The sequence below is a fragment of the Scardinius erythrophthalmus genome (assembly GCF_964197995.2).
Source record: "Scardinius erythrophthalmus genome assembly, chromosome: 4".
NCBI classification, from domain to species: Eukaryota; Metazoa; Chordata; class Actinopteri; order Cypriniformes; family Leuciscidae; genus Scardinius; species Scardinius erythrophthalmus.
In genome coordinates this window covers 8,669,441-8,690,782 of record NC_138224.1, presented here as the reverse complement: position 1 = coordinate 8,690,782, position 21,342 = coordinate 8,669,441, and the positions used below count along the sequence as shown (strand labels likewise).

Sequence of the window (21,342 nt, the reverse complement as noted above, 5' to 3'; positions counted from 1 at the left end):
TCCCGCCATGAGCATATTCATCCTCCTCTTGATGCACGACACCCATCTTGTGCATAAATTTAACATAATAAAATTCTCTTACTTTTATCAGATGCTTTTATCCAAATCGACTTACATTTCAAGGTACACATTTACATTCTTATTAGTTCTTGCTTTCCCTCGGAAAATTGAACCCATGACTTTGGCGTTACAAGCGCTAACGCTCTACTGTTTGAGCTATAGGAAAACTGCAATATTTGTTAATATTTATTTGGTAACGTTTGTTTGGATAAAGTTTGCTAACCCAAACGTTGTCCTTAAGCCAAATTTATTTTAGACATCTTTCTCTGCCTCTGAAATAAAAATATTACTTAAAGCCACAATTTCATCTTCTTATCAAATTGTTTTAAGGCAACGGCCCCTAGTTTCACAGCGTTTCTTGCTTTTCAGGCCTATTGTTTGGTCTCTTAAGCAACTGTCATCTACGAACATTCTCCAGGTCATCAATTGGTCAGGTCAGGTCGTGGTGTGCACACTTCGTCAACGTCAGTCGAATAGCAATCTCCCCCTTTTTTACAATACATAACTGTTAAGGGCTCTCTGGATAATCTGATATTTACTTAGCCTACGTGTTTTGTTGCTGTCAAATCTATAACTTTTTCTCAACACATGACTGACGGCTATCTACGACTTCACAATTCTAATTTACACATCAATACTTAACCCTCTGGAGTCTGGGCTGTTTTTGGGGCCCTAGAGATGTTCTGACATGCCCTGACATTTGTGCTTTTTTCAGTTGCTTATAAACATATTAATGGCAAAGGTGTAAATTCACTCTATAAAGCACAAACAGCGCTACAATAATATGTGAGCCACGTGAATGTACATGTTTTCATTTTTGAGAGAATAATGTTTATGCATGGATATTGAAAAAACTAAAAACTAAAATTTCTGAAATAAGGCCACAAAACAAATAGTAAATATGTGTCAATAAGACTTTTGACTAATGGATGTCCTCGCCTAGAATTTTTTCTTCAAAATTATGTGAAAATAGTCTTGCTTTATTGTTCACATAAAACCATACATTGATTTAAATTGATGTAAAACAGGTTTTGCTTGAAAAGCCAATATGCGAGGGGGCGTGAACGAGGAGTGGTTTACACCTGAATTACCACCCACTCTGCATAATGACTCTGTATAATGATGAGCCATTCACACAGGTGTGAAACTGACTGAGCCACAATGCAAGGACAAAGGATATTTAGAAGAAGACTTAAATTGACCATTTAAGATTTTGCTTACATCTATCTTGTACATATGTTTTGCTATTTTATTAAAAAGGTTACAATTACAACAATAATTACAATTTCAACAATATTTAAAGTGTACTCTTTCTTTGTAAAAAAAAAAAAAAAAAGATTATAGGCCTACATTTTATCTATGTATTCATTACTTTGAATATAGCCAACAAACATCTTAGTTGATGACTTTATTTTTGACAAAAATAGTAGGCTATTTTATATATAGAAATTGCTAAACAAAAGCTTATTTGATGTGGCAGTATATTCTACAGTAAAAACTGTACCCAAATCTACTAAACCAAGTGTTGTCTTTCATATTTCGCCTGACTGTAATGTTGTTTTCATGAAATATTAGGGCATATAAATGTTAATTTGCAGTTCACGCTGCTTATACAAATAGCCTACATTTTATTTCAACATATTTCAGTCGATTTTTACTCATCTCAGTATAGCAATACAGTTTGCTAAAAAATCATCATTCGTTGACGATAGGCTCGCGATCTTTGCAGTAGGCTAGTGAACGCACCTTAGAAACCTAGAAATGCACATTTATTATACATAGTTTGTTTTGGATGGTTTTGTGTAGAACCAGTTTTCTGTAAATATATTTCACATTTTTTAGACATGTGAGGCGAGTAGGCTCATGATTCCTGATGATCTCCAGTTCAAGCACCATTGTGATTGCTAGCCTATATTTACTTTAAATCCAGGAAATTTGTTAATGAATTTTTTTTTAAAATTAAGATACAATTGATACAAAACGAAATTCGTTTTAAAGAAAGGATTTGTACTTTCTGTTTTGAGGTCTCTGTGAAAGTTTTAGAGCGCTGGCGTCCATAATGGAGAACTGTCACGTATTATTGTTTTTTTGCCAGCTGTGGTAAACAGCACGCATCTATGCCGTTCGTTCATTCATAAACAGAAACCCGAGAAGGAAAAACTTACTAGTATTCCACAGCTCGTATTCCTCGTATTCCTCATTATACCTCACAGCGCTGCGAGACGGTGAAGTAATGTTCTGAATAAACTGGTGTTTTGGTTTTCTCATGCTGATGATAGGGGCGTTCACAGGATTGCGCGGATTACCTCAGCCATTTGCGTTTGAATAGCACGCGCTCTCTGTGGGCGGAGTCACATTACATTTGAATTAGCTCTAATGAGGTTGACTGGAATCGCTCTCTTTTAATACAGATTTCACAAGATGAGAATATTTGTTTTTTATATAAATTACTTCATTAAAAAGAAGAGAATTCAAGCTTCATGCCTGTGTGTCAGAATGCCTGTTTGACTGCGTATTCACTGAGATATTGCTCATTTTCGGACGCGTTTCAGAATGGACTACAGGGACAGAGAGAAGGCAGAACTCGCTTCGTGTTTATTTTTCTTTATTTGGCAAAAAGCACAACACTTTGTTTTTATTGTGAGTATACACAAAAATAATACACATTTAACAGAATCGATTGATGTATGAAACTTGTTTTGTAAAATCAAAGTCAAAAGAGAATTTTGGGTCTCAATCAACTCATAAGGAAAAAAAGCGAGCAGATCACGCCGGCGTGATCTCCGACCTCTGAGGGTTAAACCTGTCCAGAAAGTAATTCAAATCTACTGCACATCATAAATGACCAAAATAATAATTAACAGACAGAGCTCGATGATCAATCAACTTAAAACTCATCCTGTTCTGTGTTGCCTTCTCATCAGATTGACTCACAATCCTCAGTTTACTTTCAAATTTGTCATTTGCATTAACCCATCTATAATGCTAAAACACTCTTTCCAGAGGTTAATGACAAATTTATACACACTATTCAGACATAATAGTTGTCCTAAATTAACACACACTGTACAAAACATGAATTAACACTCACACTCATCCCTGACTATGAACCGTTCATATTTCTTATTCATATCTTTTCTCTAAACAGATTTAAATTTTAAATAAGATTTTAAACTTCTCATTTTCCTGTAGCTTTTATCTAATTTTACATGGTCTCTTTACCAGTTTCAAAGCACGTTTGTTCATTATTCATTTTCTCTTAGAAAAGTCAGCTGGGTTGTTTTGGTTCATTATCATTATTTTGCTTCAGCTTGCTTTAGCATGCCGATAACAGAAAGACTGACAGAATACCATCCGTTCCTTCACTCAAACAGTCTCTCTCACTATAAACAAATAATCTTTTCAACAGCCTCCTAAGACTGTAATTTAGACAAAATCTAATAATAAATTCATTTCAATAACCTTTGACCATTAACCTTTATCCAGACTTTTCTTGAATCTACAAAAGCTGTCTTCACCTTTAGCCACCACCACGTCTAATGACCTTCAGGATTTAAAACTTACAAAACATCTCTTACATATCTTAAAGACATATTATTTCAATATCAACTGCTATAATATTTTCCCTTGCCCATAAGGCAACCAACATCATGTTCCTGATAAAAATTAAGTTTTGTTACTGTCTCCACAACAAATAATGACAATCACCTCACGGTCTCAGCTGGCTCTTGAAAGCCCATTCCCATCAGCTCTTTATCTATAATCTTCATCAGGGTGTTGTCCCCTGGCATGGTTGCAAACACTTGTCATAATGAAAAACAAGCCATACAATGAATGCGGTTTCTTGCAAGTGGTATATAGAGGAACTCACATTTTCTGGGTCAGACATGCCGTAACTCCTCACAGCCCATCTGGCCTCTCAATGATCTGCTGATGCTGGTGGCCACTCAGTCAATCAGCGCCACTCTCATACCCAACTCACATAAAACACCGCCATTCTGCAGATACCCAGTGTCGGCGTGACCCTCTGTCTTAGGTTGACCTCTGGCCCTAGAGAATCTTACCCGTCTTTGAGTGATATCACTTCGTGCACACTGGTAACCGCTCTTCCCCATAACAGAATCTTTGACCATTTTCTTCAACATAATCAGTTCTGGAGCTTAGGAAAGGCACACTCAAGAGTCACCAGAGCACTCTGGACTGCCTAATAGTGTTAACACAGGGAGACAGGTTAATAACAACAGTATTTAATCACTTAAATATTTTAAACATCTTCAAATCAGCAAAATCGCAATACTGAGCTTACACTCAGTGAATTTAATTATCACAACGTCCATTCAGTGTACTGTTACATCTGTGGCCGGAGCCATCGGCCCTGCATGGTGGAGACTAAAATGAGACAAAGTTACTGGTCCTTAACTAGTCAAAAATGTCACTTCTATCGTTTAAGACTTCTTTAAAGTCATTCAGTTTTACATTTACAAATTTCCCTTTACATGTATGAAATCTGAACTGCCTTGTAGCATGATTTCTTTTAACATCCATGTCTATGTTTCTTTTCAACTGAAACACTGTGCTTTAAACAGGCTCAGACAACAGCTTTCAGCTGACATTGAATGAGAGAGACTCTTGAAGCATTCAGGACTGGTACACTGCATTTCTCATAAACTTTTAACTTCAGACTTTAACTCTAGCCCATCTTAAGGTATCTTTTCCATAAATTACATGTATTTGTAATTCAGACATTACAAATTTCCACTCAGAATGAGTCTCTGTTACACTGAAACTGTGGCAGTTTCAATCACAGCACATGCCAGATTTAGATAAGCAACTTGTTTCAGCCAAATCACAAGCTTATCTTTTGAAATCAACATTAACAAGCTTTTGTTTAATCAAATGCCTTTCTCATGTATTTTACATTAGCAACTGTTAATCCTGTAACACTGCTTCTGCTTATTTTATCTTAAAGAAATGATAAAATTTTCAAATTTCATTTCAATTTTAGTTGTCAGGTTTTCAATTACCATAATTTAATACCTGACTTCAATGTTTTCTCTAGGAGTTTTATCAATCTGCTTCTATGATTCATACTAACTTTTGAGGCTGCGCTCTCTGCTTGTGATGCATTTTTTATTATCATTATAAATAATTTGTTAGATTCGTCTTTCTATATCATCTAAACACCTTATCAAAGCGTTTCATTCAAAACACAATCATCCTACTTTTAAAATATTTTACAACTCATTTAGTCTTATCTGTAATTTTACGTCAACCGGTACTTTTTATAGTTCTTTCCTTTCAAAAGGAATTCCTTACACTTAAATCTTTAAATCTTCTTACAACTTTCAAAAGTTCCATCTATCAACTTTATTTCTCCCTCATTTACTTTTACAGTCATATAGTGGGCATTTATAGTCACTGAATGACCCCGCTGACCGCAATAAAACACTCTCTGTTATCCTGCCTATAGTCTTATTACTCTGATCTTTCTAACATCTCCACCCTACTTTACACCCCCAAAGAGCAGTGTGTGTGTGTGATGAAAATGTAAACAGAGCCACTGATAAGCAGTTGTCTGTATTTTTCTATTAAAGTCTCGTTCGCAAATTCAATTACAATAGCCAAATTATAATCTTCATCATATTAACATTGATCTCCTTTCTAACCCATATTAACACAGACTTTTCTTTAAATTTGTGTAATTTTGGCACTTTCTTTGTTCGGAGCCAGTTAAGTTATTGTTTATCTTTCCAATCACAATCAAACTTTTACTAAACATCATCTGCAAATCTCTTCAGAGCATGAGCAGAACTGCTTACAGCATTTGCTCTCTTTTATCTCACTATTTATCAGGACTGTTCAGTTACTCTTCATACAGTATTAAAACTTTAACGTGTCATTAATTTCATCAACACTGGTTTTAAAAGCTTATTCTTCTATCAAATGGTTAGTTTGCAGATTCAACTTAAATCACAAGATTGTATTATGATTATTCAGTCCCACTTATTCTACTGTTTCACAGAAACCACAAGATTCCCTAAATCTTGTTCTCAGTCTCTAAATTACACACAGCTATCCTAGATGCTTGCACCTTCAACTCTTGTTACCAAAATATGTCAATCTATTCTTCAATACTCTTGTTATGAAAATTCTCTAGACATCACTATTTTACCAGTAAAATATAATTGTTCCCCATTCTGCTTAATAAAACATTCCTTATCTTTCCCTACATGCCAGTTCCTTCTGCATCATTTTCCCTTCTTTTCGCTCTACCTCACGTCTCTCACACAACAACCTTTTGTTTTTCACTTCCCTCGAGTCTCTCACCGCTGTCAGCCTAGTGACACTTAACATTCCCTCCCTGGGAAAATCATGGTACTTAATCAACTTTTGCATAATTCATTTGATTGTAAACCGGTGTATAAAAAATGATCTGGTTTACTGTTAGATGACCCCATTTTGGCTGAGTTCCTCTTTTCTGGATTTCACAATTCGACACGTGTCTTACAGAATCTGTCAAACGTCTTCGACAGACCCGATCTTTTACTCCGAGATCGGACGGACCTCTGCTTGTTTACGTTCCACTCAAAGTTTTCTCACGTGCGCTTATTCGCTTGCTCAATTCTTTTTACTTGATTAATTCAACCTGGTCTTGTAATTACGTTCCACTCAAAGTTCCCCCACGTGCGCTTATTCGCTTGACTCAATTCAATGTGGTAAAACTTCGAGTAGAGCACAATCACCCAGAAACTTCTTAATCCTGTTTTAAACTTTCTCTAAGGTTTACATAAATTTCGAGTAGAACGTAATCATCTCAGCAGCTGTGATTTCTCTGAATCACCAGTGGATCCCCTGTCCACTAACGAGCTAAGTGAGGCAGAAACTGGTCTGCTTTGTCAGATCAATTTCTCCCCATAAAATTTGTGATTAACTGACTCACCTCTCGCTCGTACCAAAAAGCAAAACTCAGCCAACATGGTTCACATTCACTCACAATTATCAAAATAATTTAAATGTCTCTTACCCTAGATGCTTTTACTGCCTCCGAGTTCTTTCTGAATCCAGTGGGTTCCTCCTGGCCCTGATAGCAGTTTTGGCTCTTCTCTCTCAATTCGGCGAGGTAAGACTAAAGCCTTTTGTGCTTTAGGGTGATCAGTCCGTCAATACGCTTTCTCAGGGCCAGAAGAAACCTCATGGTTCGCACTTCTGACACCAACTTGTTGAGGCAAAAACAAGTAACTAACAAAACAGCATCAGGCATAAGAGACATCAGGATTCAAATTGTCCTTAAAAGATATTTATTCTTGCAAGAATGTTCCCAGTCCATCCACAGTCCAGCTGCAGGCGGAGTGAGACCCAGAGCAGAGGTTGGCCAGCATTTTTATAGTGTTATCTCTTGTCACCCTTCACAGCACAAGGAACAAAAGGGACCCCCCTTGACCCCTCCCCAGCACGGGAATCTCCTTACCTCTGAAATCTCACACACACACACCCTGCAGCTGTATCAATATCATAAAAGAAACTCAAAATACAGCCAAAGAACGCATGGCATTCGTTTGTTAAATCGTTGAAAATAAAATACAAAGAAAAGATGAATTTTTCCACAACAGTGACAAAAAGTGACGCCTTAGTATGAGAATGTGTTGCAATTACTGTATATGACTGACTCATTATTGAAGTTCTTTAACTTTACATTTTTTCCTTTGTTGTTCTTTTAGAAGTCAGGCTGGTTGGAGGTTCTCACTGCTCTGGGAGGTTAGAGATACTTGATGATCAGTCGTGGGTTTCAGTGTGTGACGCTGCCTTTGACCAGCAGGATGCAGAGGTTGTGTGTAGAGAGCTGGACTGTGGGGCTCCTGTACAGGTGCTGGGAGAAGATGCTTTTGGCAAAGGAGACGCTCAGATGTGGACACAAGAGATTCAGTGCAGAGGAAATGAGTCTCAGATTCACCTCTGTCCAACATCACCGTCACATGAAAACAACTGTTCATATGAAAATGATGTTGGACTAGTGTGTGCAGGTTTGAGCATTTTTTAAATAAACTGAAATAAACTTTAATGTTACCAAAATCTACACTAAATATTAGTAAATTTTATCATAGTTTTTTTCTCTTATTGTGATACTTTTTTCCTCATTCTTTCCTTTTGTCCAATGTCTTTACTCCCTCTTTATTTATTTTATAGACAATTTGAGAGTAAGGCTGGTTGGTGGTCACAGTCGCTGTGCTGGTAGAGTGGAGGTTCTTCATAGAGGTCAGTGGGGAACAGTGTGTGATGTTGGCTTGGATATGCCTGATGCTGCAGTGGTGTGTAGAGAGCTGGACTGTGGAGAACCTGTAGATACTCTTGGTGATGCTCATTTTGGACCAGGATCCGGACCAATCTGGACAAATCGCACGTTATGTTCGGGATCAGAATCTACACTGAAGAACTGTGGAACAATAAATCGGGGGCATTATGACTGTGTTCATACTAAAGATGCAGGAGTAATCTGTTCAGGTAAAATGCTCTAAACCCTGCACTGTTTTTACATCACTGATAATTCAACTGCCTTAAATGGAAAGTTCAACCAAAATTGAAAAGTCAGTCATCATTTACTTTGTGTCTTTTCAAACCTCTATGACTTTGTTCTGTAGTGCACACAATGTTTTTTTTTCTTTTCTTATTTTACTCTCATTATATTGAAAAGACTACCAGGATATTCTGTAAAATTCCTCTTTTATGTTCCATAAAAATTAAAGTCAGATGATATGGATTGACATGAGAGATTGAGTAATTTGACTATTTTACTCCTTTCACATTAATAAGTGGTGCTTATTAATAATGACAAGAATTACACGCCTTTAGATAAACAAAATTGAAACGTTTCTTATCTCTTGCTACTTCAGGTGTCAGGCTTATTGGAAACTCGAGTTGCTCTGGGAGGTTAGAGATACTTGATGATCAGTCGTGGGTTTCAGTGTGTGACGCTGCCTTTGACCAGCAGGATGCAGAGGTTGTGTGTAGAGAGCTGGACTGTGGGGCTCCTGTACAGGTGCTGGGAGAAGATGCTTTTGGCAAAGGAGACACTCAGATGTGGACACAAAAGATTCAGTGCAGAGGAAACGAGTCTCAGATTCACCTCTGTCCAACATCCTTACACAAAAACAGTTGTTCACATTATAATTACCAGGGGCTGATCTGTGCTGGTGAGTTAAAAGAATATAGTAATATCATACCTTTTACTAATAGGGTGCATCTCAGTCACCTTCATATTTCACAGTCAGAACACTGACCAAGGAGCCAGCCATTTTACATTTACATTTATGCATTTGGCAGACGCTTTTATCCGTAGCGACTTACATTGCATTCAAGGTACATGTTTTACATTTTGTCAGTTCTTGCTTTCCCTGGGAATCGAACCCATGACCTTGGCGTTGCTAGCGCCAACGGTCTACTGTTTGAGGTACAGGAAATTTAAAGTTATTTAGACTTTTAGACTTGGAATGTTCGCTCCCTAAAAATCCCACAGTGCACTCCAAAAACTAGATGATCACTACGTTCCCCTTAATGGAAATTCTGTTGAGTGGAAAACAAATTGCACAAACCAACACAATATCATCATGACATGGGATGGAAGATTTGAAAAGACAAATCGTTATTTAATTATATGTCAGTATAAACCTCAGTAGATAGGTAGTGAACAGTGTAGTAAATATTTATAATTTGGCTAAAATGTTTCAGATATATATAACAACAATCAAAGTATATTTCATAACATACTTTAAACAGCATAAAAAATGTCAGAAAGATGTTATGTGTATTGTTAATAAATACCAGTGGTGACGTTTTATGACACAAGCACCTAGTCATATCACCTGGAATTAAAAAATCAGTGTCCACATGTGTAGTGAGCCAGTTTGCTTTACCAGTGCTGAATTTGTGTACACAATATACTGATACACAAACTAGTGTGCTTACGGAGATGCAATCACAGTCTCTATCTGTATTTTTCTGCCACTTAGATAAAAAGAATGTGAGGCTGGTTGGTGGAAACAGTCGCTGTGCTGGTAGAGTGGAGGTTCTTCATAGAGGTCAGTGGGGAACAGTGTGTGGTTTTTTCTGGGATTTGGCTGATGCTGCAGTGGTGTGTAGAGAGCTGGACTGTGGAGGACCTGTAGATGCTCTGAGTGATGCTCATTTTGGACAAGGATCAGGACCAGTCTGGATGAGTGGTGTGTTATGTACTGGATCAGAGTCTACACTGAAGAACTGTGGGTCAGGAGGATGGGGCGTACATGCCTGTACTCACAGTTATGATGCCGGTGTCATCTGTTCGGGTGAATAATTTAACTGATTGCCCATTAATTTGTTGTGACATAAAGAATATTTTGTTTGGAAAACTGTTTGTATGTTTATTGTATTTAACTATCAAGCTTTTGTTTTTGTCTACTGTGCACTGTCAATTCTAATATTAACAGGTCATCAAGCTTCCAGACTCGTTAATGGATCTCACCTGTGCTCTGGGAGGTTAGAGATACTTGATGATGATCAGTCGTGGGTTTCAGTGTGTGACGCTGCCTTTGACCAGCAGGATGCAGTGGTTGTGTGTAGAGAGCTGGACTGTGGGGCTCCTGTACAGGTGCTGGGAGAAGATGCTTTTGGCAAAGGAGACGCTCATATGTGGACACAAGAGATTCAGTGCAGAGGAGATGAGTCTCAGATTTCATTTTGCTCAATTTCATTATCACACAAACAAAGCTGTACCAGTGACTATAATGTGGGACTGATCTGTTCTGGTAAATTATAAATATTCAGTGTCTCTTTGTTTGTATTTAAAACAGTATATGTTCTCTGTCAGCTGCATTTTACTTTATTTTAACCTCTATGTTCTTTATTCAGGTTACACCAATCTCAGACTGATGAACGGTTCAGACTCCTGTTCTGGAAGAGTGGAGCTTCAGTTCCTTAATGAGTGGGGCACAGTGTGTGATGCATGCTGGGATATGAGAGCTGCCAGTGTCCTCTGTAGACAGCTGAATTGTGGGATTGCTGTGTCTGTTGTGGGATCAGACTGGTTTGGAGAGGGAAGTGGTGAAATCTGGGCTGATATGTTTGATTGTTACGGGAATGAAACAAAACTCTCAGAATGTTCTGTCTCTTCATGGAGTCGAGCTGAATGTTCTCATAGACGAGATGTTGGAGTCGTCTGCTCTGGTAAACTTATTTGACACTGAGAGCATTATGCTCTTTTTCACCATGTTATAACACAATTCTTATTTTAGTAAAACATGAGATCTTCTCCTCAGATTCCTCTCTGGCTGTTCATGACGGTCTGGTGCGGTTGTCTGGAGAGAGACAGTGTGAGGGGGAGCTGGAAGTTTCCATCCATCAGGTCTGGAGGAGAGTTCTGCTGGACTCCTGGAGTCTTACTGAATCCTCTGTGGTCTGCAGACAGCTGGGCTGTGGCTCTGTGCTGAACTTCTCCGGCTCCTCTTCATCCAGTCCTGAACACAGTCATGAGTGTGTGACGGGCTTCCAGTGCTCTGGGAGTGAAGCTCATCTGGGGAACTGCAGCTCTCCACAAACTCTCAACTGCAGCTCCACACAACAGCTGTCAATCACCTGCCTTGGTGAGAACAACAACATCTGGGCAGACTGTTCAGTTGTTAGTGATCAATAATGTGTTTTTCTCTCTCTGAATATCAGGTCGTGGGTCCATCAGGCTGGTGGGTTCTGGGGGAGACTGTGCAGGGAGGTTGGAGGTTTTTCACAGCGGCTCATGGGGGACAGTGTGTGACGACTCCTGGGATATTAAAGATGCCCATGTGGTGTGCAGACAGCTGCAGTGTGGAGTGGCCCTCAGTAACCAGCAGGTACCAGCCTGGTTTGGTCCTGGTTCTGGACCCATATGGCTGGATGAGGTGGAGTGTGAGGGGAATGAGACGTCCCTGTGGAACTGCTCTTCTCCAGGCTGGGGGAAACATGACTGTCAACACAAGGAGGATGTAGGAGTCGTGTGCTCAGGTAAACATTTCAGTGTTGTGAATTTTTTATTCAGTAACATTTAAAATCTAAAAAATATTCTGGGAATATCTAACATTTTTCAGTTACACATACATGGGTTGTATGTATAGTGAAACTGAAACTGTGGTTTGAGACCACAATCATTTATTAGTATGGTGTAGTATGTGGTTGAGACATTCCTCTTCCAGAACAGTGGCCAGGTCACTATGTGATGCTGGTGGAGGAAAATGTTTTTTGACTTGCTACTCCAAAATGTCGCTCAATATTATTTAGATCTGGTGACTGTTCAGGCTGTGTTCAACTTCGCTTTCATGTTCATCAATTCATTCTGTCACAGTCTTGCTGTATGTAGCATTATTATTCTGATACACGGCACAATGTGCTTCAGGGTACAATGCTTGAACCATTTGGTACACATGGTCCTCCAGAATGGTTTGGTAGTCTTTAGCAGTGACGTGCCCATCAAGCACAGTAGGGAATGCCATGATATTGCACCATCACTGATCCACCCCTGTGCTTTACTCTGGGCACGCAACAGTCCGGGTGTTAAGCCTATTTAGGGCTTCTCCACACTGTAACTCCCATGCATGTGGGAAAGACAGTGAAGTCAAGTCAAGTCAAGTCAAGTTTATTTATATAGCGCTTTTCACAACACAGGTTGTATCAAAGCAGCTTCACAGTAATAAATTAGAACAATACATCAATGTTTGTTTCTAGTGGAACGTCTACGTTCGGTAATGCTGATCAATAGTATCGTTGATTGATTAATTTAATTAAATATCCCCAAATATCCCCAACTGAGCAAGCCAAAGGCAACAGTGGCAAGGAACCGAAAAACTCCATCAGGTGACCTAATGGAGAAAAAAAAAACCTTGGGAGAACCCAGGCTCAGTCGGGGGCCAGTTCTCCTCTGGCGTTTATGAACTAGAGGTCGGATTTAACTGTAGGATTAAAAGTATTATATGAATGCCTGGCTGAAGAGATGCGTCTTTAATCTAGTTTTAAACTGGGAGAGCGAGTCTGAGCAACGAACAGTATCCGGAAGACTATTCCAGAGTTTTGGTGCTAAATGTGAAAATGCTCTCCCTCCTTTGGTGGACCTAGATATCCTAGGTATGACCAAAAGCCTCGAATTTAGTGACCTTAAAGAGCGCGATGGATTATAGGGCGATAGAAGATCGGTTAAATAGACTGGAGCTAAGCCGTTTAGGGCTTTATAAGTCAGTAGCAATACCTTGTAATTAATACGGGACTTTATAGGTAACCAATGTAGGGATGATAAAATCGGTGTTATATGATCATATTTGAAGGTGGACAGTGAACTCACAATTCATGTTTCACATTGTCCACAGTCCAATGAAACCGACATCTGGCATTGTCACGAGTTACCAAAGGTTTGGCTATAACAGCCCGACCATCTGTTCCATATGGAGTTCCCGACGAACAGTTTTGGTGCAAACAGGAGAGTTGAGGTGAAGATTTAATTCTGCGGTGAGTTGGGCAGCTGTGGTTTTATGTTTTTTGGATACAATCCGTGTTAGTACCTGGATATCCTCGTCCTAGTAGCTTCCTCATGTGTCAATTTAATCCTGTTGGATGCAGTTCGTCCTACATGGTGGTTTGCCGACATTACCCTGGATACCATAGCTCTCGATACACCACAAAAACGTGTTGGTCTAATCACAGATGAGCCAGCGAGATGCGCACCAACAATTTGTCCTCTTTTGAACTCTGATATGTCTTCCATTATGTTGTGTGGATTGCAATATACTGTATGTACAGCTGTGCTGTTGCTCTGCTAATTCAACCTTCTCACATTCTGCTCTTGCTGATGGAATGTAAAATCAGTGAAGAATGTCCACCAAATATATATACAGGCATATATAGGCATTAAACCTCCAACACTTTATTGGCCAGTGTTTCAGTTTCATTGTCCAACCCCTGTATATGTAATGTTACCTGTATGTGTTTGTGGTTGAAATGAATGGGGTTGGATGAAATCAGAGTTTGTGTTCATGTTGCCATCTAGAGTTTAAAGAGATCAAGTTAACTGAGGGCTGTGAAGGGAACGTGGAGGTTTTCTACAATGGATCCTGGGGTAATGTTTGCTGGAACCAGATGAACAGAGACACGGCGAGTCTGATCTGTCAAGAGCTGAACTGTGGAAGATCTGGTGCTTTTTCCAGTTCTATCCCAAGACTGGAATCAGCTCGAAACTGGTTGGATAAATTGAAATGTCGACCACTTGATTCCAATTTGTGGCAGTGTCCATCTTTACTCTGGGGACAGAATGACTGTGGTGAAGATGAAGTTGCCCAGATCACCTGCTCTGGTAAGACTGATTTCATTGCAATTTCCATCTCTAAATACAACAATAATCAGTTAACATTATTGAGTATATAAACAAAATGTCTATATAATATTGAATTTACTTGTAATTACAGAACAGGAGAGTCATGAGTCCCCTAGAAGCTATTTGACATGCTCCACATCTCCACATCATAGACAGTGTTCAAGTAAGTTTATTTGATTTAGAAGAACATAAAAATCATTAAAGCTGCAAGCAGCGATAAAAAGGGCCCTCGCACCCCTGCCACCGCCACCCGGCGCCTTTAGTAAAGGCCTTAAGATTACACTCACCAAATTTGAAGAGGATCAGATCAAAACTGTAGGAGGAGTTTGTTAAAGTACAACATCAGGAAATGGCAAAAACTGCACAAAATCTGAGAGGAAGTTCAAAATAGCTGACTTCCTGTTGTGTTTAGGGCTACACTCCAAGAGACTTTTTTGTAGGTATTGGGTCATTACATGTATGTACTAAATTTCATACCTGTACGTGAAACGTAGAGCCGGGGCAAAATATAGGGGCAATAATTAAGCCATTTTGCCCCACCCAATTTTGAAAACCACATCACACGTAAATTTTTACCACTTCTGAAGCGTGTGCAAAGTTTCATGATTTTTCGAGCACGTTTTGTATTTGCCACACTTCCTGCTACCAGCAGGTGGCGCTATTGCTATAACCAAATATGAGCATGGTCATGTGTTCAGGACAGGACTCTTATCAAACATGTGAAGTTTGGGGCAGATTGGAAATTGTATGCCTAAGTTACTGCAGGCTGTCTGTGGTTGCCTAGCAACATCAGAACTGCAAGCAACATTAATATTGAACTTATCTGATCATGTATATATCACCAGAAGGCCGAAATTGAGTGAACATTTGTCAGGCCGCCGAGGGCACACCCTTCGACGAAAACTCAAGATCTTCGCAATTTAACGTCGCAAAGGCCTTAAGATTACACTCACCAAATTTGAAGAGGATCAGATCAAAACTGTAGGAGGAGTTCGTTAAAGTACAACATCAGGAAATTACGAAAAATGCACAAAATCTAGGAGGAAGTTCAAAATAGCTGACTTCCTGTTGTGTTTAGGGCTATGCTCCAAGAGACTTTTTTGTAGGTATTGGGTCATTACATGTATGTACCAAATTTCATACCTGTACGTGAAACCAGGAGCTGGGGCAAAATGTAGGGGCAATAACTATGCCAATTTGCCCCACCCAATTTTGAAAACCACATCACACGTAAATTTTCACCACTTCTGAAGCGTGTGCAAAGTTTCATGATTTTTCGAGCACGTTTTGTATTTGCCACACTTCCTGCTACCAGCAGGTGGCGCTATGATTATAACCAAATATGAGCATGGTCATGTGTTCAGGACAGGACTCTTATCAAACATGTGAAGTTTGGGGCAGATTGGACATTGAATGCCTGAGTTACTGCAGGCTGTCTGTAGTTGCCTAGCAACATCGGAACTGCAAGCAACATTAATATTGAACTTATCTGATCAGGCATATATCACCAGAAGGCCGAAATTGGGTGAACATTTGTCAGGCCGCCGAGGGCACACCCTTCGACGAAAACTCAAGATCTTCGCAATTTAACGTCGCAAAGGCCTTCAGATTACACTCACCAAATTTGAAGAGGATCAGATCAAATCTGTAGGAGGAGTTCGTTAAAGTACAACATCAGGAAATTTTGAAAAATGCCCAAAATCCAGGAGGAAGTTCAAAATAGCTCACTTCCTGTTGTTTTTAGGGCTATGCTCCAAGAGACTTTTTTGTAGGTATTGGGTCATTACATGTATGTACCAAATTTCATACCTGTGCGTGAAACGTAGAGCCGGGGCAAAATGTGGGGGCAATAATTTACCGAATTTGCCCCACCCAATTTTGAAAACCATATCACACGTAAATTTTCACCAATTCTGAAGCGTGTGCAAAGTTTCATGAGTTTTCGAGCACGTTAAGGCCCTCTAAAAAGCGATTCACTTTGGAGAAGAAGAAGAAGAAGAAGAAGAAGAAGAAGAAGAAACGGAGCAAAAACAATAGGGTCCTCTCACCATCGGTGCTCGGGCCCTAATAACAGCCATACACACTAAAAACTCCTGGGTCAAAAATAACCCATAATGGGTTATTTTTTACCCAACTCCTGGGTTAAAAAAGGGATCAACTAATTAGGGCCCGAGCACCGATGGTGAGAGGACCCTATTGTTTTTGCTCCGTTTATTATTAGGGCCCGAGCACCGATGGTGAGAGGACCCTATTGTTTTTGCTCCGTCTTCTTCTTCTTCTTCTTCTTCTTCTTCTTCTTCTTCTTCTTCTTCTTCTTCTTCTTCTTCTTCTCCAAAGTGAATCGCTTTTTAGAGGGCCTTAACATGCTTGAAAACTCATGAAACTTTGAACACGCTTCAGAAGTGGTGAAAATTTACGTGTGATATGGTTTTCAAATAGTCTAGTAGCCAACTAGGTGAACCCGGAAATGTTGAGTACACCAAAGTTGTTTTGCAGAAATGTGAAGTATGGGTCCCCAGCATACAGAAACTGCTGGACGCTAACTCGCATATGTTGAGCAATTTGCATAATTAGCATAATTAGCATTATTAGCTTAATCGTCCATTTTTAGCAGATATTTTACACTGTATGGGCAATTTCTACAATATGTGAGTGGTTTAGAGGTTTTAGAGGATGCTGATTTCATTTTTGGCATTTTCAGATTTCTTTCAGTTATAATTTTAGGTTATTTTTATGGTATACAAAATAACTTACATTTCAGAATCTTGAGTGCTCTTGTAAATATTGATGCATTGTTTAGGGTGTGGTGAGGCTGAATCCCCTCCTGACACTTTTGAAGATTCAAAATTGCTTTTTGGATAAACGATGAATCTTTGTTAGGCTGAATGTTATGCATTTCTGGAGGGAAAAGCAATGCGGGTATTTGACATAACTTGGATCCTGCAACTGTACGATACATATTAATGGGGTAGCTCTTTAAGACACCCAATGAGATGACATCACCTAAGCCCATCACCATGTGTGATCAACAAACTATGTACAAATATTCACTGTATACATGCCATTCAAGACAGGCCATGCAAGTCGCTAGGGCAACTCCCGAATGGCAGAAGGGCTGTCCAGGATGGTCCGCAAGTCGTAAGATCCAACGGGGACCCAGTTAAAACTCCGCCAGATGCAAGAGTTAAAACTGAGTCTGGCCAACCCGGGTCAGCCCGCCACACCAAAGGCTAACCAAGAGGGCCTCCCCTCCGCACCACACAAAGCACACACTGGCTACCACCTTCAGGCAAACTGCTATGCCTCACAATTAATTAACAAAAGGCAGCCTCATCATCTTCATTATCCTCGTCTGTCCTGGTGAGTCGAGCAATGGTCCAAAGACACTTATATTCTTCATTTTAGACACACCTTCATCGCTGTGACGATCTTGCACAACACTGTAGGCTGACCAGTCCAGGGGAAGAGGAGTAGAATGGAAGCATCATCCCTCCTCTGTGCTCTAGAAGCCCTCTCTCGGATGCTCTCTTGGACAGTAGCTGTTCTTGGCACTTCTTTCAGAGCAGGTGGAGTCAGCTTCTTAGGGCCTGTATAATATTTAATGGCTAGACTGCTGTTAGCTATCGGACAGAATTTCTCAGCTTGGAGCTTTGTCAGACGGGGAACTTTTAGTGACGTAATCCCACCGGCTGGAGTCGCCACTCCAGGGAACAGGATCCCTGCAGGATTTTGCGCAAACTGAGTGGCCATGGCATGTCTTGTGCGGCAACCATTGGGTGTGAAGACTGCAAGATCAAAATCACCCCAACTGTGAATAGGACCAATGCACCTCTTCAGTCCATACCCGCAGGTACTTACACTGAAAAAAATTATTCATTGAACATTGAAGGATTACGGTAAATTCAACGAATCATTTATTTCAGTGTATCTGCATCATCTGAGGCGTATTTGGCAGCTGATTTCCGGAACCTGGAGGACCTCATCATATGTTACAACAAGACCATGCTCATTTAGGTCCCGAAACAGTTCTGAACTACCTTATGATGAAGTTTTACAGCTAGCCCCAAAGTTGTGTGATTCCAGCTTTTACGGATGTGCTGATGCATTGAGCAAGTGTGAGTGCTGGTTTGGTCACCGTTGGACACAAGACTGGAGACAAGTCTTAGGAGAGTTGGACTTGTATATTGAATGACCCTTTCATGCCTAAAGCTGCCAAGGTCGTATTCACGAGGCAATGGAATATTCTGGACCTCTCCCCGCACTTTTCTGACAAGGTGACAAAGCAAGTAGTACTTTTCTGATTTGTTCTGACGACAAATCCTACTTGTTGACATCATCATCGTCATCATTGAAGAGGCCAGTTTGTACTACTAATTTGAGTCATATAGCAATGTACGGCCTAAAGCCAACAATCGTCTGACATCCTTCAACTCTCAGTACAATAACGGCATCACCATAATAATCACACAGGTGTGCTAGCATTTGTTTCCGGCACAATCTCCCAGAATTAGCTACAAAAACATCATGTAATTATAAGACAGTCCAAGTCACTGACTTGTTTGCACTCATGTGGTCTATGACCGAAGCTAGGCAGCTGTCAATTGGTTTACTAGCAATTGCATTAGAGTCAATAGGTACCTTCCTGAAAGCATTGTAACACTTGGAGTGATACTGAGCATCAGCTGCAGGTAGGTCCATGATGCCATTCACTCGTAGCTTCACAGGCTTCATAGATTAAACTTTTGCCGTATCTGGTCGGCAAAACTACAAATACATCTTCCTTTTTTAAGAATGACTTAAGTGTCGTACTTTGTTCTTTTCTCAAAGAAAAGCTTAACTCCAAGTCCTCCAGAGAAGGAACTTTGCACTTTGAAACTTTGCACACGCTTTAGAAGTGGTGAAAATTTACATGTGATATGGTTTTCAAAATTGGGTGGGGCTAATTCGGTAAATTTTGCCCCCACATTTTGCCCCGGCTCCTGGTTTCACTTACAGGTATGAAATTTGGTACATACATGTAATGACCCAAAACCTACAAAAAAGTCTCTTGGAGCATAGCCCTTAACACAACAGGAAGTCAGCTATTTTGAACTTCCTATTTTGAATCAAATGTTCACCCAATTTCGGCCTTCTGGTGATATACATGATCAGATAAGTTCAATATTAATGTTGCTTGCAGTTCCGATGTTGCTAGGCAACCACAGACAGCCTGCAGTAACTCAGGCATTCAATGTCCAATCTGCCCCAAACTTCACATGTTTGATAAGAGTCCTGTCCTGAACACATGACCATGCTCATATTTGGTTATAGCAATAGCGCCACCTGCTGGTAGCAGGAAGTGTGGCAAATACAAAACGTGCTCGAAAAATCATGAAACTTTGCACACGCTTCAGAAGTGGTGAAAATTTACGTGTGATGTGGTTTTCAAAATTGGGTGGGGCAAAATGGCTTAATTATTGCCCCTACATTTTGCCCCGGCTCTACGTTTCACGTACAGGTATGAAATTTGGTACATACATGTAATGACCCAATACCTACAAAAAAGTCTCTTGGAGCACAGCCCTAAACACAACAGGAAGTCAGCTATTTTGAACTTCCTCTCAGATTTTTCCTACAGTTTTGATCTGATCCTCTTCAAATTTGGTGAGTGTAGCCTAATCTTAAGGCCTTTCCTAAAGGCGCCGGGTGGCGGTGGCACGTGTGCGAGGGCCCTTTTCATCGCTGCTTGCAGCTTTAATTTATGGATTATTTCAACTCAGGAAATTCGGTTATTCTTTTTGACCCAAATTCTGGGTTAAATACCTGACCCAAATGTTGGGTTTAAAAAACCCAAAATCTGGGTAGAAATAACCCAAAAATTAGTTGATCCTTTTTTTAACCCAGCAGTTGGGTCAAAAATAAACTAACTTGGGTTACTATACCAGTATGCCTTATTTCAGAAAATAAAAATTTGTTTTACATTATATTACACACTTCAAGCACTTTTACATTTTTATTGCATTAAATTAAAATCTATATGAAAAAACACACACTTGGACATGCTTATTTTCCTATTTATTTTAGGTCACACTGTAATAACAATATTAGAAATAAAAAAGAGAAAAATAAACAACAATTCTCTGAAGAGCCTCAGGAATTTAAGCCTGGGGCCAACTTTGGGGACAAGATTTTTGATAGTGTCCTCATCAAAGAGAAGAAATGCCTCCTCATGTCTTCATCTGAAAGACAGAAAACAAGACAACATCAGACCTGCCAACCTGTACGCATTTTGACTTCAAAGTACGCTGCTACGATTTATCACTCTAAACTACGCAAAAACCTGGTGATGCCTCTGTGCACGCGCTGTCCTCAAATCAAGCTACAGCAAAAAAAGAAAAGTTCGACCAATCATAGCGCTGGGTTCATTCCACAAATAGCAAGCGGGGATTATTGACAAATGTGTAAGGCCTATCATTAAAAAGAGTCTGAAAATCGACACCAATAAAGATTCCTGTCCGACCCCCCTTCCACTCCCGCGGCTGCTGTCTGACTGATTTCATAAGTGAGGACAGTACAGTACGGTACTTCTGATCCCTGATTCTGAAGGTAAACGGCCTGGGCTCGATGTGGAAAGTTGATTGTTGACTTAAGTTAACTTAATCTTATGGATTCGATGATCACACAGATCGCATGGATTATCTTAAACTACTCCGTTAAGTTATTCATGGTCACTCAGAAAAGAGGAAGACATCATTCAGTCATGCAAATAATAAAATGCTTACAGATCGCATGGCTTAAAATACTCTGTTAAGTTATTCATGGTCACTCAGAAAAGAGGAAGACATCATTCAGTCATGCAAATAATAAAATGCTCAAGTAATGCTGAACTATAGTTAAATCTTGAAATCGCTATGGCTTAACGATAGTGATTATGAAAGTGCTGT

The 21,342-nt window shown here is 39.7% G+C and overlaps 1 protein-coding gene across 1 annotated transcript in view; it reads left to right on the top strand.

The window, feature by feature from the left end:
* The window catches only part of LOC308689053 (scavenger receptor cysteine-rich type 1 protein M130-like), a gene marked incomplete at both ends in the record, with an annotated part of 56,326 nt that overhangs the window by 15,078 nt on the left and 19,906 nt on the right, over positions 1-21,342 (top strand). The window contains 6 exons of the mRNA XM_081362603.1: positions 8,401-8,559; positions 10,521-10,838; positions 10,942-11,256; positions 11,349-11,672; positions 11,749-12,066; positions 14,096-14,398. Coding sequence (XP_081218729.1) covers positions 8,401-8,559; positions 10,521-10,838; positions 10,942-11,256; positions 11,349-11,672; positions 11,749-12,066; positions 14,096-14,398 — 1,737 coding nt within the window. The remainder of the gene's footprint in view (positions 1-8,400; positions 8,560-10,520; positions 10,839-10,941; positions 11,257-11,348; positions 11,673-11,748; positions 12,067-14,095; positions 14,399-21,342) is intronic.